The sequence below is a fragment of the Pygoscelis adeliae genome, unplaced genomic scaffold (genome assembly GCF_000699105.1).
Source record: "Pygoscelis adeliae isolate BGI_AS28 unplaced genomic scaffold, ASM69910v1 Scaffold157, whole genome shotgun sequence".
Taxonomy (NCBI): domain Eukaryota; kingdom Metazoa; phylum Chordata; class Aves; order Sphenisciformes; family Spheniscidae; genus Pygoscelis; species Pygoscelis adeliae.
Window position 1 is genome coordinate 1291787 of NW_008825107.1, and position 26282 is coordinate 1318068.

General features: G+C 36.5%; 1 protein-coding gene across 1 annotated transcript in view; it reads left to right on the forward strand.

The window, feature by feature from the left end:
- The window catches only part of LRBA (LPS-responsive vesicle trafficking, beach and anchor containing), a 419049-nt gene that overhangs the window by 158581 nt on the left and 234186 nt on the right, over window positions 1-26282 (forward strand). Inside the window, 1 exon segment of the mRNA XM_009327509.1 lies at window positions 16067-16233. Within this exon segment, the coding sequence (XP_009325784.1) occupies window positions 16067-16233 (167 nt within the window).

Here is a 26282-nt window from a genome sequence, read left to right on the forward strand (position 1 = left end):
CCTCCCACCCTTCTGCAATTTGAAGTTCAGGGACTTCCGATTCTTGCTTGCCAGAAATGATGGCCATGTGCTTAGTACCCTTTCAGGGGTTATTCCTCCATTTGCTCAGCAAAACTTTGAATCCACATAGACTTTTGCTAAGAGTTTCACTGAGTTAATTGCAAATTGTACTGATGTCTTAGTTTCATTCTTGTGTAGTAAAATGCCTTTTCCCTGGTAGCAAGTCAGGTTGGAGGGGGGACACGGATCACGACTGGTATTTCTTAGAACACCTTCTGTTCATTATACTGTTGTAATTAATAGAATAAAGCTGTTACTGTTCATAGCTGATAACCACACACAATGCCATCACTTACATGCTTACAGTTGGGAGGCTGACTCCAACTGTATACTCCAAGTGTAATGAAGGGTTTCACTGGCATTCCAATAGCTTCAGAAAGTCCTGCAGAAGGCCCTTTGCTTCATGGGGGTATATATACAATCCTGTATTCCGTATTTGCGTAGAGTAGCCGTCACTCTCTTGGATGTTGTCTGAGTCATATAACCTGCTGCTGGTACTAGTGTGTGCTAGTGGTGGTGTACAGATTCAGCAGACCTGTGATATTCTGAGTTGATCATATTTTGCAGGTTCAACAAGATTGCCAGTTCCTAGAGTTTACCAGCTCTTGGGAAACTTTCACACACGACCTTCTCAGCATGCACTCTCCATCTCTTTGGCCTCCTTTTTCCTGGTGACTCTCTCCATCTAATGTTGTAAGAATCTATATAACCTGTTCACGCAAACTCACCTAGAAAGGGTCCTTTGTACCCCATGATTTTACAGAATTCTCCTACCCCTCCTGAGTTGTCTCCCCCACACACACACCTTGAAAAATCCTACTGTTATATAGTTATTTCTTCTATGGCAGTGATTCCCATTCTGAATCTTTCTATAATGCTTCTCAGTTCTATCATATTTTCTGATGGAAGATGCAAAACTGCACCCAGCATTCCAGATGTAGACACACCAGGAATTTATAAATACACAGTGTTTTTGGTGGTGTTCTCTTCGCAGTGGTTCCTAACTCTTTACTTGATTCCTGCATGCTTGTTGATTATCCTGTACCGAGCTGATGTTTTCATAGAACTATCTGTCATTGATAATACCATCTCATTATGGCAAAAAGGAGTGAAGATAAAGGTGAACTCAGAGTCCATCATTTTATATCTAAAATAAGATTCTTTCCTACATTTCTTTTATCTACACTGAAGTTCCTGTGCTGTTTTATTACCGTGATGACTTGGTCTTCCAAGCTCCCTCTCCAGTTCCTCACAGCTCCTTCGTGATTATACAACTCTGAATAGCTTAGTATCAGCAACAAACTTTGTCACTTCATTATTCACTCATTCTTCAGACTTTTTTTTTTTTTTTACATGTATGTTGAACAGCTGAAACAATCACAAACTGACAGGAATTGTACGGTTAATGTTAGTGTGCCCAGAACCTTATCTAGTATTTTCTCTCATCTCCTTCTGGAAGTAGCTTTTCTGATTATTGTCATTTACCCTTCCTTTGGCTGCTTTGTTTTGCTTTTCTTCTGTGATGTTGGTCTAGATAAGTCATTATACCTTCCTAAAATATGACTTTTTAAATCCAAAGTAGTTTGCTCACATGAGTGGAGAATTTGTGCTTACTGATGTTTTAAGAGCTTTGATGATATAAAAAGTTAGAGTATACTTCTCTTGTTATTATTTGAACAGTTAACATTTCCATTGAAGGTGAAAATATAAATGTCAAAACCGTTAAAAAAAAAAAAAAGGCAATTACAGCATGAGATGATAGGTTTGGTTTTTGTATACCTACAGGAACCTGAAACTGCTGTAACATTCTTTTTTTGTTTCTGCTAAAACAGAATGGTGAATCAAACAGTTTATAACAGCATTAACTTCCAGATAAAAATATTTTCAAGCAGTCTTTATAATTCCAGAATTAGTGGAAACATTTATGTCTTTAGATTCTTCCATCGAGGCACAGGGAAGTGAATTATTGAAAAGATAAAAATAAATTTGTTTGCTTTCTGTCAGAGTTCATATCCACAGCCAGCCTTGATAGAAGACCAGAATGATTTAGACAAGTTTGCTTTGGAGATTCATAACATATGCTTGCTGGACAGAATTGAGTTATCTCTGCTCTGGAGAGTAAGTTATTGTAGCAGGAGCTGACAGAGATGAAGATAACTGAGGGAAATTCAATTACCTTTTAGTGTTTTCCTTCTAATAGGATTCTTAATGTGAAAAAGATCCTTAGATGATGCGCCTATGTTGCTTTGTGAGATCTGCTTTGATACCTGCATCCAGAATAAAGTGAACTCTTCTTTTCAGGCCTTCATTAAGGATGAAATATGCATGTGATTGCTAAATGGGTGTTAACTTTTGATCCAACATATTGTCATTTGTAGCCCAGGTGTATTTGACAGTCTTTTGGCACTAGTCTTGAATATTCTCTCAAATGCAATTTCATTTTCAAAAGTATTGTTTTTATGCGAGAAGCTTGTTTATAACAGGAATTGAAGAAAGAGGTCACAAAACTGTAAAATATTCCCTATATTCTAGTTTTGTTTCTGCATGCTTGTTTTCTCATTTGACTTTTCCTGGCAAAAGCACCTGAGTTGCAAATACTGCTTATGACTGACCTGAGTTCAGGCTGTTGGGTTAAAGCCCATCCCACTTGACAGTAGCTGGATTTCATGTGAAACCTCTGCAGTTCTGAAGTTACCAGGGTAGGCCAGTGCATGCAGGTATTAGGATGTTATTATTTGTGTTACCTGTAAAAATTTCAATTTTTTTATAATGGCTTATGGTTGAAATGAAAATTTAGAAGTCACTCTATGAAGTCAGCTCGTTCTGCAGCTGTATGTACGAAAACATACCGCGTACAAGTTTGTGTACCTGCAATATGCTTTCTTTTACTGACCTATTAAACTACTTTCTGTGGCTGAATGTAGTTATGTGTATATCCTCCAAAAGATTTTATTTTTAAAACTCTGACCCTTATCAGCTTTCTAAAGTAAAGTCCACTTTTTATCTGCAGGATTTATCCAAGCACTTGCACACTGATATTTCTGTAAGAGAAAGGGAGAACAAGTATCTTCATGTTAGGTTTATTTGCAACCCCAAAATGGCTTTGGATGTGCCTAAAAGCATACCTGACCTGTAGAAGTCTGTGTTGAAAATCTAGTCCATAGTTTGAGTTGTTACTTGTCTTGACCTATAGCTTCTTGATTATGTAAGCTATAGATAAACTTGTCATTAGCTTGTTTGTACTCAAATCGTAGTATGCCTAGTCTCATCTTGTAGTTAATGCAGTCTCCTCATTTAAGCATGACACAGTTTGATTCATGCAGGTTTATTTTTTGATGTTCATGAAGGTGGCTTATGAAAATCAACTTTGGGGCAATGTGGGACATAAAACATATTAAAACATATGCATTAAGATACTGAGATGTTTAGAAAAGTTCATCAGTAGAGCCTGAGGGCATTTACAGTTAAGTTTTTTCAATGTTTCCTATATTTCTTAGTCACATCGAGTATTCTTCTCTTTTATCTATTGGAATATTATTGAGGTGGAAGTTGTGCAAAATGTTGCATCTAGTGTAATAGTTTATCCTGAATTGGTATTTCTTATTCCAATGAAAGCTTCAGCCTTTCATTGAGAACGCTCTGTTCTGAATACAAAATATAGTTACTGTGCTGAAATAAATACCTCCATGAGTGATGGTTGAAAAGAGACAGTAATTGTTTAAATAAGGATTTTACAATTAAATTGCTAAAATGATCTTTATTTTGTAGTAGATGGGGCTTGAAGTCTGTCTGGGATCCAGGGAGGGACATGGTGGAAAACTGTAAAGCCACACCCAGCGAAGGGTGACATTCCTGTTAATCTTTTATAAAGGTATCCTTTTATTTCTGAGTAGACCTCTACAGCTTTCCAGGAAAGGGAACAAGACTGCACTAATCAGAATTCTTAACAGAAACTGAGAGGTCCTTTTGCATTGCAAAGCAGTGAGATAGAAGTGGCAGTCCAGCTTTTAATCGTAACTTTCCTATATTAGCTTTTAAGTCGGAACTGCTATAATAGATTCTTTGAATTTTTTTCTTCCCGCTTCATCTGATTCTTTTATTAGAAATATTTGTAGAATGAGTCCACCTACTGATTTTTTTTTCTTTGACCTAAATAGGAAAAAACTGAGCCAATCCCTTTGAGATGGTCTTAGGTCATGAAAAGGAAGATCTATCGGGCAGTTATGTTGCCCTTTGGATGATCACTGTGTCGGGGAAGGTGACAAGTGACTTGGAGACCTCTGGATTTCACTGTTTATCTGAAGTCTTGCTGGAAGTGGCTTAGTCAATCCTTAAAAAGTCTTACCATTCAGAAAACCAAATTGTCCTCACTGTTCTGTTTCACACAAGGAAGAAGATATGTTTCCTGGTACTTTCCTCACCACTCCTCTTCTCCTTCCCACCTTTTTCTTGCTCACATTTCTAGGACCCTGTTGTTAATTCACTTTTTAGAAAATGCATCTTCAAAGATTTCTGGCCATCTTAAAAGAAAAGATATAGAAATCTCTTGGAAGTAGGGCTTGTAAGGCGATGATAGTGACTATAATGATGAGCAGTGCAAGTGCTTTGGTCATTGTTAACACTTTTTTTTCTTTGTGCCCTAGTGCCAAGATACTGTTTTTTTGTCAAAAATTTGTTGGAACAAATTCTGGGTCTAAGTAGTAATGCCAAGGTTATGGCATAATGGGTTTTGAGATGTTTGTGCTTCTTCCATCCTTCTCCCTGCCTGTCCTTGCGGAAACTTTGGGGATTTAAATCTCATCAAACTACCCTGAATTGTATGTTGCCCTTAGACCAATTTGAGATTCCATCTTTCGTGACTGATGCCAATTCTCGCCTCAGAAATATTTAAGGGAGGTGACAGACAAAGCAAGCAAAATGCTCAGTTATTGGATGGGTTACTATATTATAGAGAACATATGGCAATTGTGAAACAAATTTTGTCATAATGGGACCAGAGACTTACAATGCACTGTCAGGGTGCCACGAGGGCCGGCAGTGCCCCGGCAGGGGCTAAGCTGGGCACCCACTGCAGTACCACAGCCTCCTGGGCAGGACCTCACCAAGCATCTCCAACCTGTCACCCACCATGAGAAGTGCAGGGCAGCCCTGGGGAGTGTGGCCAGGGCCAGCACAGACCCCCCACAATAGGGCAGGGCCACGGGGCCAGGGCCAGCCTGAGGCTGGGAAGCCTGCTTGCCCCGTGGCTGGGGGCCTGGGAAGGATCAGGGAGGCCACAGCAAAATGGTGGGCATCGCTAGGATGGGGGTTGGTCCTGGCCTCTGGCCAGGCTGTGGGGCAGCCTCTCTCCACTACCACCAGCAGGACAGGGTCATCCTCAGATGCGCTGGGTTTGTGCTGGCCCTCAGCCCTGGGAAGACCTTATGGCACCTACAGACAGCTCTAAGTTATCCTACCGTTAGTCCTGAATGTGTTAAACTTCTGAAATATTGTTGCTTATTTTTTCCTATGCCGCCTGTTAGAAACCCCAAATATCTAATTTCTAAGCAGTTGTTGATAGCCTTGAAACCATCATCACCCGTCTTGGCATTGGACCAACACTGTTTTGTATGGCAGTTTCATATGGTCGGCAGCAGAGGAGGGAGGAATGTTTCTCAGGTTATTTTTGAATGGCAGTTGTTTGAAGCTACTCAGAAATTTGGAATACTAGAAGTAAACAGAGGTAGATTATTGGCTAGAGTGTAACTGAAGCTGTTAAAGTGTGTGAGAAATGTTACATGGCGCTTTGGTATGTCCAATAACTGTCACTTACATGTGTTTTATATAATGTTTTATACCATTTCAGTAGTTTGTTTCATTTTTGTGCATGCTTGGTGGAAGCTGGTGATTTTGATTGTCGCCTGTACTTTCTTTCAATACCTATAATGTTAACGAGTGAACTGTAATTCACATCAAATCCCAGATTCTTGTTTTAAAATTCCACAGAATTTGTGTTGCTTTTTTATCCTGTGGTCTAAACTTAACAAGCTCCAAGTATTCAGTTTGTTATTTTACACTGAATTAAAGTCAATTAGTGAAATCTAGTTAAGCAGGATTTGTGCAGTTGTACTGTATAATCTGTTTCGTGCCATTACACCAATGTCCGTGAGTTCAGCTGTTTGTAACAAATGCTGATAACTGTTATTGAGGGGTAGTATGAAAACACCCTCATACCATTTAAAAAAAAAACAACAAAAACAACCGGACAGAAAAACCTTGCATGATGAACTGGAACAAAGCCAAAAATAAAACGCGACAAGAACATCAGAGCCTTGGAATAGGAGGTTTCACAAGTTCTGGTATTTAATTTTGAAATGAGAAATAAACAGAAAACTCATGAAATGGATCTTATATATTCTTCTTATGTTTTTTTTTTTTTTAAATTTTAAATTTTGCAACATAAAAGGTGATTCCAGTAGAAACTGCTTGGTGCTACATAGTACTTCATTTCTCTGAAGGTAGCATCTGTGGTAGTTGCAATACTGACTCTTGCATCATTGCAGTCTTTTCATTTAAACCAAGTGAGCAAGAAAATATAAATTTTAAAGTAATTGTTACGGAGTATTTTTAGTCCTTGTTCTGTATTGCTCAGTATAAGGATCTAGAGTTGCATGAATGAGTGTTTTTAACTTAGACTGCTGTAAATTAAAGCAGAGACTGTTATGTTCTCACACATTGAATAGTCAGAATATTTCAAATGCTGTCATTATACGGCTAATAAAATCACACAGTTTTAAAAAGAAATTAAATTATCCTCCCCCAACAATTTTTAGAGCCAAATGTTGACCTTTCAAGGGTGGTAGAACTTTTTCTGAATAACAAATGTTAATTAAAACCCAAACCTATTCATACCTATCTCATGCTGTTCTGAAATTCCAAAACTGTGTTACATAAATGCATGAGAACCAATCTCAAAGGAAAAAGCCTCATATGCTAGTTGGAATGAAATACAAAACAGAGACTACTGAAAAAAAGAGGGGAAAAAATAAAATAATTTGCTTTTCACAGTTTGATGCTATAGGAATTCTGACAGGAGGCTTTAAGTTAAGGCAGAGGTTAAGGTAAAGCTGGGATTGTGACTGCTTAACATGTTTCCAACGTAAGTGGCTAGGAATGATGTTTAAAGAATAACTGCTGTAAGAGACCATATTTTAATAATCCTTTCCATTTGCTTCTGTATTTTTTTCTTTTTAATCTTTGCCATTTCATCATCGTCTTTATCAAAATATCCTGCTTTTAAAATACTTGGTCCTCCAAAGAACATAAGCCTCTCAAGAGTCTTAGTTTACCATAAGGTGAAGAGCAAGTTTGGAGCGTAAGTTAGAAACTTGTGAACCAGCATGTTATTTTTGAATAGACTTTTGAATAAAATCCCATGTAATACTTCTTTTTTTCATAGATTCTCTGATAGTGATTTGAAATTCCTCTGACAAAAAGAGAAGCCCTTAATACTTTTCATTAATAATGAATTAAAATGTTTCTGCAGATACAGATGAAGGTGCAGTGACTTAAGGGCAGAAACGAAAGGTTTTTTTCTTTGTGGGGGAAGGAAATGCTTTGCCAGCAAACATGTTTGTCCTATTTAGCAGTGTTGCTCAAGGATACGTGCCAGTCAAGGTGATCATTCTCCACTGTGAGAGGCTGAAAAGGTCCTGAACTGTCAGAGATCAGGTCCACTAAATTAGCTCTTGGAGCAAGCATGATAGAAGCTGGTGAAGGACAGATGGGTTACCTTTTGGGTCGTGAGTTCACGTCTGAATGTTTCATAGCTAAGGTTTCACAAAAGGTTTGCCAAATATGGCACAGGACACTTTTAAAGCTCCTTCTGTTGCTGGTGCAGAATGATAGGTGATTTGTTCCTACATCTGCCTTAATTAACATTATCTATCTCTGTGTATATATTGATTTTATTGCATGCTGATGGTATTTTTTCCTTTGTTTGTTCTTAACATTTAGTGAGTACTAGACTACTCTACAGAGTAGAATACGTCCAAAACATGCCTTTGATTCTGTTATCATAGTACAGAACAAAGTTATAGAAAGACAAACGACAATTTTTTTTTTTGGTCTGAAACCAACTTGGTATCCAAAGTACTGAAGCTTATTAGAGATGTGCTTGACATTGGCCTGCAACCAATCATGGCAAGATAGGAAACTATTATGCCTAAATGTCTTGTTATCTCAAATTGATGTGATTTCTCTGTTCTTTGTTCATGAGTTGGTATATTTTGATACATTCTGAAGCTCGTGGATTAAAAGCAGATTTGTGTTCTCCAACCAAGACACTAAATAGGGAAAGCTGTAAAGTTCTTAAGGGGAACTATGTAGAAAATAGAAATATAAACACAGACCCCAGGCTGCAGGGATATCTCAAGGGGCTAATCTTTCCATCTTTTTGGAAATCGAACTTTACATAATCTTGGAAACTGTTTATGTAGAGATTTTGGCTGGAAATGAATTTGCTTTGCATGTGTTTTGCAAATTTATAAGGAGATTTAGTGAGTGTGACATAGCAGGAATATCAAACAGTAAATAACAAAATCAGCAGAGGTATGTTGGTTATTTTTGCATTGTATTCTACATATATGATATGAATGTGAGTTCTAATATGATAATAAAAATGAGTCCTATACAGGAATATACATTCCTATAAGGTAGGTGTTGAGACAATTAACACAAGTCACGTGTTAAATACTAATATACCTAAGTATTTATAGCCATGTCTTTGATAGCTATAGAAATTAAAGAATTTTAACTCATGCAAATGCCTTTCACTTTGTTACAGCCAGAGGCTGAAGCCACATTTATAGATTAAAATGGTACAAGGTATTTTCTAATAAGGTTTCAAATTAACTTTTGGTTTATCTGTTTATCATCTGAATCATTCTGGCTAAATTTTTCCATTCTTTGTGGTCTTGGAGGTTGAATTACTTTAAGGTTTAGATTTAGTTTTTTTTTCTTGTTTTGGAAAAGAAGGTTGGCAAAATGTTTCCAAATAAAAACATTAAAAAATATTGCTTCTTTTTATTTCATTGAGAATATACATTTTTTCCATGTTTTGAGGTATTATTGTTTCCCCACTGTCAGAAATGTACCTTTTGCCACTATTATGAAAAATGATTCAGAATTCATCTGACGCAAAGCTTGTGAAAAATTGCTGTTTATGTGGTACCTTTAAGAGCTTCTTAATTAGTAAGTTGCATTGTTCAAAAATACTCAATAGTGTGTGTTACCTGCTCTTAGAGGCTTCATTTAAGGTTTATCTGTGCCGTCTGAACTGCATGTTACTCTCAATCTGTTCAAGCGTCACTCCTGTGCCAAGTCTTGGTGCTGTAAGTTGAAAGAACTGTGCTGGCAGTAGGGTGTCTGGAAATCTAAATCCTAGGGAAGTGATTATTTGGCTGCTGGGGCCAAAGCTGCTGGACTACTTTCTACCTACCTTACAGGTAACAGAGGTCCTTACTGTGCCGCAGTGGAACAAGACAGTTGGAGAGGTGGTGGTCACAGTTAGTGAATGAGGACATTTCAGAGCTTTAGTTTGTTGGGGTTTATTGGAAATGTGCCATCTGGTCATACAAAGATTTTCACAAGATCTTGAAGACTGGATCGAAAGCCACAGCAAGAGTTACTTGGCAAATGTTTCCTGAGCTGACACTGTCACATTGTAGTGGATGATAACTATTTCCCCTACTTCCACTTAGTGTTCATACTGTACTGAGGGGAAGAAGTGTCCTGATGCTATTGCTAGAGTAAGGTACTAACAGCAAGAACAAAAGGTGAAGTTTGGGTGGGTAATAGGAGAAAGAGCCTGCAGATAAAAGAGAAGAATGGAAAGGAAAGCTGGGGAGCACTGAAAGTAGAATTGGGACAGTTTCCTAGGCCAGTCTTCACTGCACCTTTGGAGAATGGAACTAAATATTGTATTTCTCTTCTGGCAGTAAGAAGTTGCTTACACATCTTTAACTACTAGTTACAGATAAGGTAACAATCGAATACCACTTTGCTTTAGTTGAAGTGATAGAAATCCTTGTAATTGGCCCACTTTGAGACTGATATATAAGTTTTCATGTGATTAAAAGGTATTTTCCCCCCTTTTTAAAACTTAAGTTGCATAGAAGTGACAATATGAAAAGATTCCAAAACCAAGTATCCAACAGTTATGAAAAATCAGAGCAGTGCAACCTTAATTTGGCCCTCACTAAGCATGTGTGGTGAATCCTTAGATTATGTAAGTATATCTCATTTGCTGGACAGGGTGGATGTTCCTTATAAAATAAGTGAGTTTGTCAATTCCAGACGTTGTTCATGGATCTGATTCATTTGTTGCATTGGACTAGAAGTTCTTTAGTGAATACAGTACTAATCTCTGTCATGGTGTTGAAGCAGTTGAATGTCACAAGGTTGACGCAGTGTAGTTGGGAAATGGCTTAAAAGATCATCACTGGCTCCTTCTTTGCTTAATATCTAATCTGAGAGCACAGAGTCACCTATGTAGAAGTGCTGAGCTTTACTGTTTCTAGAGCATAGGGGAATGGTACTTTGATTATTTCTAGCTTGAAAAATGCCTTGTACTTGGAAGATGTGGACCCAGAGGATCTCAAATGTAATGCCCAAGCATAATGTTTTTAGGATCTTAGCCTGTTTTAAAACAAGAACAGTATGAAGGGACTGCGGACATAAACTGGATTTGCAAAAGAGAGAGAGGGGGAAGTGTCTATCTTAGTGCATACTTTGAATGCAAAGCATTTGGGCATATGTACAGTAAGAACTAGCTTCTTGGGTTCAAAAAGAACCTTTGTATTTGCATATTGTTGATGCCAACGGTTAGCAGTGATGCTTAGAGAGTTAGCATATTGGAATAATGTAGGGCACGTATAGCAAATCCCAGTTTCTAGCAAGGAGTAAGAGCTCGTACTTGTTTCTGTAAAGCTTTGTCTTTGATTGTGATCCAAGGGTGCTACTGTAACACAAATCATATCAATTAGATAAGCATCAAAGAAAAAGGTAAAAAAAAATATGCCTATGGTACTAATGGATACTGCAGAATAAATCTGATGTTATTTGTCTCTACTCTTTACTATTTATTTATTCTGTTAGTTGTTTTTATATCCACTTGAACTCCTGTTAGTTTGTCTCATTTACCTACTCTACTAAATTGGGTTCATTTGAAAGATGCAATCTCAGTAAAAGTGCTGTTGCCTAGTGTTTAGTTGGGTTTACTAAAACTTAATACTGTGAGACTTAAAGGTAAAAAATAAAGCTGTTGACTCAGCACAGATTAAAACCAGATGTCTCTTGAGATCTTGCATTTCTCTCTAATCACTAACCCAAATTGACTGTGGTAGGTTTTTTTCCTGATCATGACCATAGTTTTACCAGTCTGTGTTTGGTGTGATGTAAGTCAACTGCAGGTTCCCCCCCCCCTTGTGATTTTAAATGCATGGGGGTTTTTTTCCCAGGAATGTCTGGCTACAAAACCACTTTTTTTCCTTTTTTTTTTTCCTTTTTTTTTTTTCTCCCCACCCCCTGCTCCACATTTGTATTACAAACAGTTGATTTAGATGCAGATTCTTTTTAATCTTCAAATCAGAAAAAAGGCTGGAAAAGTGGGTAAATGAGGTTTGGAAAACTATAGGTTGCAGAGATGTGAAGCCATTGCATTGTGTTCAGTCCATTAAAACAAGAAGAAATAGAAGAGATACTTTGATAAGTGTTCTGCTGGTGTTAACCTTGATGGCTATTATCGGGGGGATGATGCTATATCTATTTCATTGGCTTAAGCTTTTTTCATGCTGAGAGAAATCAATACTTTGAGTCGTTGGATGACAGAGGCATCACTTCAGAATTGACGGTGGCTGTCAGACGTTGTCATTGGTTGACTTTTGTTCGCTGTTGAGGTTTTAAGCTTTCATTTTTCTAAGTCTTATTCAGGAGTCTTTGTAAGATTTCCCTGGGTAGCATTTTTAGTCCAGACTTTAAACCTCAGGTCGGAGGTCAAGTGCAAAGATCTGTGAAAGCAGAGGATTGAGGAGCTCCTTCATTTACTAAAATATCCTTATTTGTAGGGAATTTGCATTAGTGGCAAGACTACGCATTATCTTACGGATGACTTTTCCTCTTAAATGACACCCTTTGAGACAGGTTGTTCACAAAGCAAGTAGCTTTTAGCCAAATTAGACAAAGGAACTGGCATATGTAAAAGTGTTCAGTGATCTCTGAGTTGAAGAATAAAAGTAAAAGGGTGCAATATTGCTTTTAAAAACCCTATGCTATTAAACTTTTTCATAAATCATTACATTGTAATTTTGGGACTGCAAAGGTGCACATGCAGATGGTACTGTGCAGAGGAAATCTTTTACTTGACATTTTTATAAAGATCAAAGATAAAATAGTTCTGAAAACACTAGATTAATCCTCCTCTTCACTGAAATACAGACAGGCAGAACAGACTAATTCACCTTGTCAGTATTTTGCAATAGTATTTCTGGAATCTTTCCTGCATACAGAATGTATTGTATTTTCATATCTATAACTTGCCTTTTGGATGACCTTGTGTTCCTTTAGAATTACTGTTCCTTAAAAATAAATCTTCAGATAACCTACATGTTCAAATAGCCTGCAGTTTTGTCCAAGCAGGGAACAGGAGAGAGGAAAAAACCCTGTTCTGCTCTGCGATAATGGCAAAGAGAAGGTTTCTGTTCCATCCTGGATGAAGGGGTAGAGAACAAGGGTCTTTCCTCTGCTCCGTGCTGTGTCAAAGGATTCTGCTTAACACACTTCCCCTTTGTAAAAATTTTTAACAGCCACTGAATTTAAGACTTTTTGTAGATAACCTGTGGAGTGTATATATGAAAATACATTTTTCTCCTTTCAACATTTTTTGTTTCGTCATGAGTGTTACTGCAGTACTTTTGTGATTATACTTTCATTACACGCTTGCCTAAACAGATAACAAAAATTATGTAGGCCAAAGAACTAATGGAAGGAAGGTTTGACGAATTCGTTTGCATGCAACTATATATCTAATTGTAAAACCATATTCAAGCATGATAGAATGCATATTGCAACAGCAAGAGATCAAACAATAAAGAAGAAATAAAACTATAAAAATACATTTTTGAGTTTGTGCACAAACAGAAATCAAGCTGAATTTTTATTTTACATAAATTGAATGATCAGGATTTAGTGTGAAGTATTAACATGGACCACTCTATATCCTGGTATTGCATCTCTGGTAGTAGTGAATCAGGTGAACCTGAAGGCATCTGGAAAATGAAAAAATACAGTAGAGAAAGGGAGACTTTTTGGTGCTTTCAGAACAGTCTAGTGATGACTGGCTACTTTGGGATGGGTCTCTTTCCATTTCTTTTGGTGGAGCCAGTCATCTTTCACTCCTGTATTAAAAATTATCTGAGAGAGGGAGGGGGAGAAATAACTTCTTTTTTGCTGAATATTTGGTATATATTGTGGGTAGGAACCACTGAACAATTGACAAGTCACCTGTATGATCAAAGAGAATTTTATTCTTGCAAAACTTTCGTAATGTTAGTAACTATACATGCGTGTGCCAGATATTCGGCAGAACTGTGGCTTCTTTCTGTTCATGTTTGTTAAAAATAAACAAATAAATAAATAATTAAAAAAAAAATATATATAGTAAAGAGTGTGCTATGGTTAAGAGTCCCTCCTGGAGTGATGTTATAATTTTATGGGATTGCTGCATGTGGGAGTCTCTCAGTTTTGGTGGGTAATTGAAAATTTCTATTCATATTAAATGCTGAGTTTGCTGAAAAGTGGAGTCCTGTACACTTCTGTTTTGTAACAGGCTGATTCTGTTTTCATGGAAGTTTTCAGGACAATGAAATACCATTTTTTCCCTCATTTGAATGTCACAGCTACACTTTGAAAATCTTTGTTGGTATTTAATGAAGGATGTGTTCAAAATTACATCATAAAGAGACTTTTTTTTAAAGAGGTACAAGTTCATTATATCTTTTACAAAACATTCTATCCATTTTATCATGTTTTAAGGTCAAATGTGACTTTAATGTTCCATAAAGAGACAGAGATTGATAATGGGGAAAGAATAACCCTCTAATGTGATTTATATCTATGGATTTTATGTCAGATATGAAAAGTTGCTGTTCAAATTGTAAAGGAGGATCCATTAAAGAGCACTTTAAAACATTTTACTACTTAGCTTACCTTATACACTTGTTTTTAGAAGTCTGCCCTTTCAGGCAACTTAAAAATAACAGCTTATGAAACATTTACAAAGTGCTGAAAAGAACTCAGAATCATCATGGGTGCAAAATAGATTAATGTATTGAAAAAGACAGCTATATTTAAAAAGCGCTAGAAAAATCTTTTTTAGTGTTGGTTATAATTTAGCCATCTTATATTTTTGTGAAGAGGGGTGGCAAAGTGCTTCATATAGGAGTACAAAAGCCAATTTTTGATGTCTCATTGACTTGGAAAGTCAGCTGCTCGTTCTTCACTCCTTCTGGATGTCTGTTCATCAGGTGAGAATTGCTCTAAGGTGTGGAAAAAATTATGAGGAAATTTATAAATATATTAAAATTGTTAAAATAGCTTTTTAAAATTTATTCATCTTTTAGTACATTTTTGTTATCTAATGTCTATGAAAATCTACGCAACCCCAAATTTTACTTGTTTTTTTCACATTCTTCCTATCTTTCTCTCAGTTTATGACATATATATTTGTATATACACATATATAAATAACATTCATAGCCTGCCTATTTTTTTATTTGCAGCAGTTTTCTAGTGCTTGTATGTATAGATTTATATAAAAAAGCATTGCTACTCTTAAACGTAAAAAGCATTATGATATTGTGCTGTTATCTAAGCTTGAAGAAATAATTGTACTAGTGTCTGCATCAGCTGTGCTTCACAAAGAAAAAGCAATTTTTTTTGTTGTTAGGCAGACATTTGTGTCCATTCTACTAACTAGATCATAGAATAATCCAATCATTGACAAAGGCTGAAATGCTTTGTCTGGCATATGCGATCTGTGGAATTGCCAGATGAAAACTGAAATTGGAAACAGGGAGTGCTAAAGTGGGGAAGAGCCTTTATTGTTTCTACCAATATTTGAATTTGTTGTGGGTCTTCATGTACAGTGGTTTGATGAGGGGGTGATCTAAATTTGGTGCCCATTTTTTGAGTTCTGTATTAACAGTCATTTTCAGAAGATCAACAAAACCCAAAATGATAAGAAAATATTGTAACAAAGAATCTTTCATAGTTTTGAGTTCTGTTTGTAGGTGTGACTTTCAGTTCTTACTTGCTAGTATTTGGTTTTGAGTACCTCTGCAAACAGAAGATGTTTATACAAGTATAGTACAGCTAGGAAAATGATTAACTTTCCCATGCTGGCCTGCAAATATGCTCAACTTCAAGAAGCCATCTGGTAAAGGTCAATTCAGTCTTCATATGCATTTTGTCTTCTGTCTATCTGAAGATATGTAGATTTTTCTCCTTAGTTTTTATAGTTATATATTTATACAAAGAACAGCAAATGGTTGGCTACCCAAATCTAATGGAGAGTCACGGGAATGGAGTGGTCAGCTAGCTGGCATTCATTATTCTGAAACTTGCCTCTTTGTTTTTATAACGCTATTCGTTTACTTTGTTATAAAATAAAAGTGGTTGTGCCTATACATTTTATTATGCAATCAGGCCACTAATGGTTGGCATTTGCTAAATCTTGAGTGTGTATGCTATGTGGTTAAAGAATTCATGACAAACCAAGATCCTCTGCTTGGCTCTCTGGACAGATTTACTATGGGCAGCTGCACAATGCCTCAATTCTCAAGGCTGTAAAATGGGGTTAATTCTTATTTCTCAAGGGTTTTGTATAAGTAATTAATTATGAAGTGCTTCAAAGTTCCTTTGCATGGTATAATTAAAATGCAAAGTAATGAAGTCTTTATTTTCTTCCTAGTCACTGTGTGCCCAGTATTCTGCAGACAAACGGGAAGAAGAAAAAATGTGTCATCATTTGATAATGGCAGCTAAGTACCGAGACCAAGTGACTGCAACTCAACTAATACAGAAAATTATCAACATTCTGACAGACAAGCATGGAGCCTGGGGAAGCTCTGCACCAAGGTAAAGCATTTTTGGGGTGTTTTTAAATATTTTTGAGAATTGGGCTGTGCTCAGCTATGCTCAAGTGATTTGAATTAACGTCTTATGGTCACATTTAAAGGTAAACAAGGTTTTTCAGGTGTTCTTTTTTTTAAAAAAAACCAAAGTAGTATAAAAAAAGGTAAAATGAATGTCTCAGGGTTTAGTATGGGTGAATTGCAGAGAATCAGTGTTTTGTTAGAGCAGTAAAAAACCCAGGGTGATTCTCTTGTGACTTTAAACTTTGCTGTAACAATGTGATAGAATTTATTTTGAATGTCCAGTTCTACCCCTATCATTTATTTGAAGAATAATTTTTAAAAGTAAATATTTGCTTACAACTAGCTTTCTTCATGGTGCATTATATGGTGCAAGATTGAACCACAATTTAGTAACTTGTTTTCTTTTCTGCCAAACTTCAAACAAATATTTTTTTAAGGTAGAGGGAAATTATGATTTTTTTTATTGGTAATTTCAAGGTGAAAACAGTACCGCCAAATTAATTCTCCTTTTGGAATTCTCAGTATGTACCTTCATTACAATTATACTTGTCTTAACTTCTTTAACACAAGTCACAGCTAAATTTTCACTTGCAAATCTAAAATACAAGTTCATGTCCTTGTAGTACATCCTTAATTAAGGCTTAAGAATAACTGGAACATATTTAGGCTAAAACATAGCCATGTTGAATATGCTAGTATATTGAGATACTGTTATTTGAATGCAATGGAAAAATAAGCATGCGAGAAATACGTGAGTAGAAAACAAACTGTGTTTCCCAGTAACCTTTATTCATTGTTCAATTACTGCTTGTTTTCTGGAAAGAAAAAAAAAATTCCCAAGCACTAATAATTTCTATAACGTGCAGTAGCATAAAGAAAATGTTATGAATAAAATTAACAGGAAGTGTTAAAATTAAGAGTTGTGATATTATGATATAGAATGTCCGTTTACCGTAAATACCAGTCCTGGGCTCCAGGTTATAAGGTTAAAAATGAAAAGTTGAAATAAGTGTTTAATGCTGTTTTTCTTTTGTTAAGTAAATTATGCTTAAATATAAAAAAAGACTGTTTAAAAAAAAAAAGATGAGGGTGTAAAATCAACAGTCTATTTCAACATTTCTAGGGATTTTTAATTACTTAATTCCATACCATTTTAAAGTAAGGCTTGTATTACAATTGTCTAAACCCAGATTTCTTTAAGTACTTTGTGTGTCTGTAATTTTGGTGAGTGTGTACCTTGTGGCTTTGTCCATCTGTTTGTCTCTCTGGATTTAAAAATATCATTACCATCTTTTAACTAAGAAGCAGAGAATCCTACTCGCTCTTTAGGTGTGTTTTGCTTGTTGTGATAATATTGGTATAGTTGGTGAGGGAAAAGTGTAATTGATAAAATATTCCATGCCTGAAGGATAACTATTTTCTGATAATCCTCAAATAAGGTTTATGTAATCAGCTTGTAAATTACAAAGTACACAAAATATGGACATGATAATTTCCATTTTATAATAATGATCTACAGCAAAATGGAAATATCACATAATGCACTTTGCAGCACGCTTAACATAATTCTAGAAACTAAAATGGCATTAGAGACAGAACAAAATCTCTTTATGGGAAAGGCAGAATGCATTTAGTCATCATAAACACGTAAAAAATAAATGTATGCAATGATTGTAATTCTAATGAAATATTTTAGTAAGGGGGCTAAATTAATGTTTTCTGGCATATGTTTTATTTTGCTTCAAAATATTATATTAGTTTTTCTCATGTAAATTTAATATTTTTTAATATTTGGTTTGTGGTATTTTTGTTTTTCCTCCTCCTTTGGAATCCATATAATTGCTTGTAGCCATGGCTCTGAAGGCCTAATACTTTCCCATTAATGTCATTTATTTTGTTTCAATATTGATGGCTTTTCTAATGCCATACGATCAGTGGGCTGCAGTGCTGGCAGCTGGCCTGGGATCGGCAGTGGTTTTAATAAATCACAATCAGACCCATGCCATTACATCAATATTTTTAGTCAATTATAGAGAAGGTCAGGTGCTACATTCAGTATAGGAGCCCCAGCATGTGGCATTTGAGAAACATCTGGTACTGCAACAAAACTGCAAGCCGGGGAAAAAAAGAATCCAATTTATCCTATCTAAAGAGACCAAATGAAATCTGCTGCTTTATGGATAACACAATGATGATTATAGCCATTTTGAACATGTTATACTTGCTAGACTTAATACCCTTTATATAGACATATTCCCAAAAGTTTCCATTCAATAAAAACTGAAAATGAAAATATTATTTTCTCAGAAGCAGATGGGAATTGTTGTTTCCTCACAGCAGGCATCTAATATCTTTTGACACCTAGTGACCTGCCTGAATGCAATTTGTGTCTTAATATCCAGCTTACACCAGCTTTTGCCACATGAGAGAGAACAAGCAAGCTTTTTCCTCTACTTGAAGTCCTAGCTATTGCCTTGGCAAGCAAAGAAAGTATTCCTTTTTCAGGGCTCTGATATCTGTATGCCCTTTACTGTCATTGCATTTTTTTTCAAATGCTTAGAGATTTCAGGAAATAATGGGACAGACAAGTACCTGTTCATCCATACATTACTGTCACCTGGAGTGAGGCTCAGGTGAAAACTGAGAGTGCCTGATAAGAATGGTGGAATAAGCAAGAAAGAGGCCACAAATGAACAGAGTGGCAGAAGTAATTTTTTTCTGGTGCATAGAGCAGGCATTGTGTTTATTTGGGTCAGGAGACAAATCATCTTTCATGTAGATGACACCTGGTAAAGTGGCTGAATGTAAGAAGGATGAGGAGAGATGATGGAGAACACTGGATGGAAGTCTCAGAGGACATACTACCCTTTTCTCATATCGTCCTTCATTGCATTCTAATAGGCTGACTAATGTACCATGGAAATTCACTCTTGGTATTAGCGGGGAAAAGGGTGGTACTCTTCTCAGAAAAATGCATAGGTAGAACTGCAGACATAAATTATTTTAGAAGCAATAAGGTTTAGGAATTTTTAAGAGAACCTCTGTATATCAAGATTCCTGAATGCTTTTGATTAGTTTGGGAGACTGAGTTTAGGCTCAGGTTTCGGTTGCTTAAGAAACTCTGTTTCAGATTGGTTGAATGTGTTCTAATGGATGCCCTCGAGCAAGAGGCGTCTCTGCCTTAGAGACATTCATCTTTTTTCCTGTGTCACAGGCTTGCTGGTAAAATCTTTGTGATGCTCTCTCCAATTTTTCTTCAGTAAATCAAATCTTCCTTCTTTCAGAAAGATGAATGCTGTAAGGTTGGGGTGTTATAAAAAAAAATCAATGCAGACAAAATTGAAACAGTATGCCTCGGTATTGATTGGCCTTGTGAAATCGAAACTAACAGCTTTGTAACTGTTCCAGTGGACAGTTAGCTGACCTGTAATGGACAAACTATCAATATTAGCATTACTGTTTTATCTTGTAGTATGTCATTTTAGAATCTAGAGTCCAAGGAAAGAGAGGGGTTGAACTGAATTTTTAATGTTCCTTATAAGAGCTTATTTTATTCTCGTCCTCCCTGCAGTTGTTTGCAGATGACAATTACTAATGTATTCGGGGGGGGGGGGGGGGTGTCTGAAATTTGTATTACTTTCAGTGGCTGCAATAATTTTTCACCTGTTCTCTTTGAAATTTGCTATCAATTTCGTTTTCAAATAATGGTTGATTTTTATTGGAAGAAACAGTGCTAGAAAATGGCGTTAATAGGTTTCCTGAGGTTTTAATTGCATAAAAATTCAGGTGAGATGTTCTGGAGCATTTTATCTTTTGGGTGTCTGAAATTTGTATTACTTTCAGTGGCTGCAATAATTTTTCACCTGTTCTCTTTGAAATTTGCTATCAATTTCGTTTTCAAATAATGGTTGATTTTTATTGGAAGAAACAGTGCTAGAAAATGGCGTTAATAGGTTTCCTGAGGTTTTAATTGCATAAAAATTCAGGTGAGATGTTCTGGAGCATTTTATCTTTTTTTCTCCCTTGAAATAAATTCTAGTGTTGGATGTGTTTTAAAAAATAAATGTTGAGTATGCTCAACAGTGTCTCAGACCATTATCTTGTGACATAGGCATTAATACATAGAATTTTAAAATTCTGTATCCTGAGACTAAATGTGACCTGATGAAGATATATAATTTTTCATCAGTCTTAATTTCTTCAAGTGCTTTTATTCTGACTCCTAACCCACCCTGGGGATTTTGCATTTGACAACAGTGTAAAACAACATTCATTGCTCTCTGTGGAGCTTTAGTGATGCTAAGAAATTCTTCATAGCCAGAATTGACAATAACATAGCAAGATGACTTAATAAACCTTAGCATGTTCCTATTTATGTTGTCCTTGAAAAGATATAAGACAACAGAAGTTGAAGCAAAAGGGGGGGCTGGGGGAAAGGCGGGCATAGGCAACCAGTGTAAAGGAAGTCAGGGATTTTTTTAATGGTTTCTTTGAAATCAGGATGAATACATGCTTCTGTTTAAATGTGGTACTTTAGTGCTCCTTTTCGTTAATATGTGGTTTCTACATTAAATTAAAAACAAACTGCTATGGATGGTGTAAAGTAAAGTTGCTTTCCACCATTACAGTGAGAGAACTTGTATATTTTAATGTGTTAAAATGCTAACCATTTTTGGGTAACTTCCAGTAAAGTTTCGATCATCTAGAGAGCTATAGCTTTACAAAATTGGTATTGATAAATAAGCACGTAAAAAGCATACACTTCAAAAGCTTTAGATCTCATGGGTTATGTGATTTCTCTCACCAGAAAGGCAGTGAAACTCCTTATTTTATCTCAATATTTGCCTGTGTTGGCGGAATCCAGATTGGGTGTGCCCATCTTCCATTGTGGCTTTTTCCAAAGAGGCAGCTTTTGAGATAGAGCTGAATTTGAGAGGGGTTTTATTATTAAATAAAAAGAAAAGGTTTGTTTTTTTTTTTTTTTTTTTTTTTAAGCCAGGCCTAATATACTGAAGGACTGGATGCAGTTTTCTTTCAAGAAGGGGCCAGATCAGAATTTTCATGAAATTTCTCTGCTTTCATTCTAGAGAAGTATTATGTTTTAGTACAGATTACAGGATTAAAATGTATAAAGTGTGCTCACACATGAGACTGAAAGCAACAACTTCAGAGGAAAGCATTTTCATCTTCTTCCATTCCACAAATTCTGTTCTATCTCAAGCTGCAAATCTCATTTAAACAGTTGATTGAGGTAAAAATAAAAACAGATAATAATCATGAAAAAAATCTCATTTTAGAGGTTCCATTACATTATTATTTGTTTATAACTTTAATTCTTCACTACCTGTAGCGATGCTATTTAGTAGCTTGCTTTCGCAAAGTAACAAGGTCATTATAGAACAGCTAGTCTCAGAGATTAAGTTTGGCTGTAGTAGTACAAGCTCATCCAACAAACCCAAGTCTGTATTTAAGGTTCTCAATTCAAAAAGGTGAAATTTCTAGACTAAAGAAGGCGGTTAGTGAGGTCAGCAAGGTTAAATACAGTTGAATCCTAGGATTTTCTTAACTGCAAACATTTCTGGAGTTTGTCTCTTGATCGTGAAGGGTGAGTGTGGATCAGGCTTAATTTTATGAGCAAGTTTCTTCAAGGAAAATGTTGGGAGTAAGTAGGGAGCCTACAAAGTTTGAAGGGCAAAATGCTTTATTCATAAAGAAAGATGCCTTAAAACATTTTAAGAATGTCTTAAAACAATATCTCAAAGGTTAAAGTGAAAACTAAGAGAAGTTAAACTGCATTAACCTTCCAAAGCAAACTAAATAAATATACAAGGACCGCATTTAAAAATTTAGGACAACAATGAAAGAAGACTTGATCCTCCTGTGATACAATGTGGAGCAGAGATGGAGGAGTCTTGAGCTTGTCCATACTCTAAATGAGTACTTTAGCTCAATTCTTTTGTAATCTATTGCCATGAATTTGTTTCAAGCTTTTACTGTTCTGGTCTTCTTCCATGTAGTTCCATTTGTTGAATTCATATACTCAGACTTGCAAGCAGTAGTGGATGAATGAGTGGAATGTGTTAATGGCTGAGTTCATAAGATGTTCTCCTGAGCCATCAGTACAACAATGGAGGCACTATGTTTCCATTACTTCTATAGGGATTTTTGTATAATGTGAACCACTGGAACAGAAGTTGGAATTGGACGTTGGCCTTGAACAATACATTATCTATGACTGAGTTACGTGTAGGTCTAGGTTGGTTTTTTTTCTAGTGACAGATGATGTATAACAAAAGTCTTCATCTTGCTACCAACTGAAGTAGTTTTTCCTTGACTGTAAAGGAACTTTCAACTCAGTGCTCAAACTGAAGTTGATTAGGATTTCAAACTAAATACTGGTTTGATAATATATGATGTTGTTATTTCCAAAAGCTTCCTTATTTTGCTGAGACATTTTAATGAAGAGTTTCTTGCTCTGTATGGGGACAAGGAAGGAAGGAAGGAAGAAGCAGTTTGATGATGCTTACCCATTAATAAACTGATGGGTGGGTTGCCTGCCTGTAATGTGAAAAGGTGAGGTCTTCAAATCCCTCTTTTACTGGAAACAAAGCAAGGGGTTTTGGAGATTTTGTCTTGGGGGAGAGGTAGTAGGTAGTTTTTTCATCTGAGATCAAGCAATTGAGGGAAGAATTTCATTTTCATCTTCCACAGCCCATATCAGTGCTCAGACAGAAACATGACTTGCACATGCAAACGTAGACATTGAAGAGTTTTTATTGGGGAAAGGACACAACTACATACCTGATTTCCATAAGGATTAAAATGAATCCCACATTAAAATAGGCAAATGGAACTTCTTTAGTTGTTGCATACAGAATGTTGTTTTCATCTTTGTGACTCAATTTTTTCTGTGCTTAGAGAAAAGTAAAAAGCTTACTTATGTTCATTGTGCAAACACAGAAATGCTTTCTAATTCTAACACTGCAAAAATTCTGCAATAAGATCTTGAGAGAGAGAGAACAGAAAAAAATGATGACTGCACATATTGAGATTGGAATCAGATGTCCATTTTGATGTGGATGGTGGTTGAGAACAAAATACACTTAATTCAGGGCTGTATCATGGGAAGGAACTAGTTTTGACAGTGGTGGAATGGAAGAGTTGTAAATGACAAAGAATGGAAGGTAAAGAATTTGGTTTCAGAAATGTTTACCAATGGGATTTTGAAGAGGTGGTGCCTGGGAAAAAAAAATTGAACTGGGTGGCAAAAGAGGAGAGTTGCAAGCTAGTATAGACATGTTAAAGTGATTGCCTAGGTGAAGGGCATAAATGAGAGAAATACAGTCAAAACTGAGGTCTTTGAAGCCACTACAGAGTGTGAGGAAAGAAAGGGTTTCCAGTAAAGAGAAAGCATAAAGCCTTGCCCGAACAAGAAAAGGTTTGCCAATCTAGCTGTACTGACTAATCCTCAAAATGAAAAGGGAAGGGAGGGGGATCCCATCCCACCCCAAAAATACAATAAAAAATTCTTCTCAAATGAAATGGATCATGCCTAGGGACTTTTTTTCCCCCTAAATTATATTCTTGCATCTATTAGCTACCACTGTAGACAAACAAGCCCTCCCTCCCCCAGCCTTCATATTCTTAGTATTGCTGTTATGCTGTCAAAAAGCCTCACCTTGCTAGCGCAAAGTTGAATTTGCTGATTTGCTCAAACTGGTACAGGTAAATTATCAGATGCTTTGCTTCCTATGTGTATACAGTGATAGAGGTACAATATAATTATGCAGAATCTTTGAAAACAGTGTACATGCTATACTATTAAAGCGTAGATGGTGGAGATGAAACTTGTGCTGGTGAAAGACGTTGTGGTGATAGTTAAATTACTTTAATGGCTTAAAAAAGAAAAATCATATTATCCTCTATTATTTTTTGTGAATAAAGCTAGTAATATATCTTTTCTATATATTACTAACAGACAATTGCTCATTCAATAGGTTTTTATCAGGAAGAGTAAGCAAAGTTTTATGGGGGCTTTATGTATTGTAACATGGGAAAGCCAGGTTGTATTGTTCTATACCTTCAGAAACCCTATGCCTTCATCTCCTTGATAGTTCTGCTAGGATAATTTTGTTGTATGAACCTATCTGTAGTTTTTACCAGAAATTAGGAATTTTGTTGCTTTAACTTAAGGCAGCAACTTTAACTTGCTTTAATTTAAGGCAGCTTTAACTTAACTTAAGCAACTTAAGGTTGCTAAACTATAACACCTCTGCAAAAGGTCAGTCTTGCCAGTGTAATTGCATCAACAGCCCAGGCTGTTGCCAGTGTTGGTCCAAAATTGTATCTTCTCATATTCCTGGCTAATGTAGATCATCAGAAGCATGCAAGGCATGCAGACTGGACTGGTCAGTAACCAAAATCACAGGTTGTTGATATATCTGTATTCATGCTAGGGTTTATGTTACATACCGGTTTACTGGTACATCTTTTCAGTACGGTAAACAAGAAAAAGGTGAAGGGGAGGAATAGTGGTAAGACTCAAGGAGGTAGTATCTTGACAGCCTAGTGAGGATAAGGTTTTCAGAGAGTATAGTAAGCAGTCAAAAGTTCTGGACCAGTATAAGTAAAAGTAGGTGTTTAGTTTTTCTGGAGTTTATGTGGCTGTTTAATGGTTTAGAATGATTACTTAGAAATTATATCCTACGTTATTTTTTACTTCTGCTTTAACTAGTTACAGAATTATTTAGAGATAAGCTGTAAAATAAGTGGATCTAGAAAAGAATGACAGATTACAATAATAAAAAAATATTTCTGAATCTAAATTTTGAAAAATTCCATTTTGCTAATGTTTTCTTTGATGTAGAAGTAATCTTCATGCTGAAGTACTGCCTGATGTAGGCAAGTTAAGTCCAGTACTGCAAAGAGGGTCTAAAGTGATGAATCTGAAAGAAAATGGAAGTGCTGTGCAAAACAGAAGTGAGAGGAATCATTACAAAGTTATTTTATGATAACATTTACTTTTCAAAGGCTAAATGTTATTGCTGAGATTAACAAGAATAACAGTAATGTGACATGTATATGAATAGCTGAATGTAAAGTAGAGTTGGTAAAGTTTTCCATATGCTGTTGTACTACTTGGCTGTATGACCTTTCAAACGTTGCTGAAATTGAAGTTTTCTGAGTTCTGTTAAAATACATACACACACACATATATATACACACACTTTTTTTTCAGCAATTGCATAACAAATTAAAAATTTCTTTAGGGCTGTAATCTGACCCAGATAATTTCCATATGAAACTTTAGAAAAATCTGTTTAGTTACTTAAGGGAGATAGATTGGTGGAGCCACGCCCTACCATCCCTGAGGCAAAGGCAGCAGATGGAGGCTCCACGAGAAGCAGAGGATCCCCTGCCTTCTTGCCACCAGGTAGAAAGAGGGGACCTAAGCGACGCGGGGGAATGGAAACAGGTCCCTGCTTGGGGTGCCAGGCGAACCCCCGCCCGACCTCCCTCACCTTCCCGGTTACCCTTACAGAACAGATATGGAGCCCTGGAAGCTGAGGGCCAGGCAAATGAGGATGTAGATGGAGGTCCATCCAGGAGGTTGCCCAGGGTGAGGCAATCAGCCCCACGCATTATGACTGCCTCTGCCAAGAAAAAAAGGAGGGTGATTGTCATAGGCGATTCCCTTCTGAGGGGAACAGAGGGCCCTATATGCCGACCGGACCCGTCCCACAGGGAAGTCTGCTGCCTCCCTGGGGTCCGGGTCAGAGATATTACTAGGAAGCTCCCTGATCTGGTATGGCCTTCGGACTACTACCCGCTGTTGGTTATACAGGCTGGCAGTGATGAGGTTGCAGAGAGAAGTCCTGCAGTGATCAAAAGGGACTTCAGGGCACTGGGGAGAGTGGTTGAAGGATCGGGAGCACAGGTAGTGTTTTCCTCAATCCCTACAGTGGCAGGGAAGGACACTGGAAGGAACAGGAAAACACACCTGATCAACACGTGGCTCAGGGGCTGGTG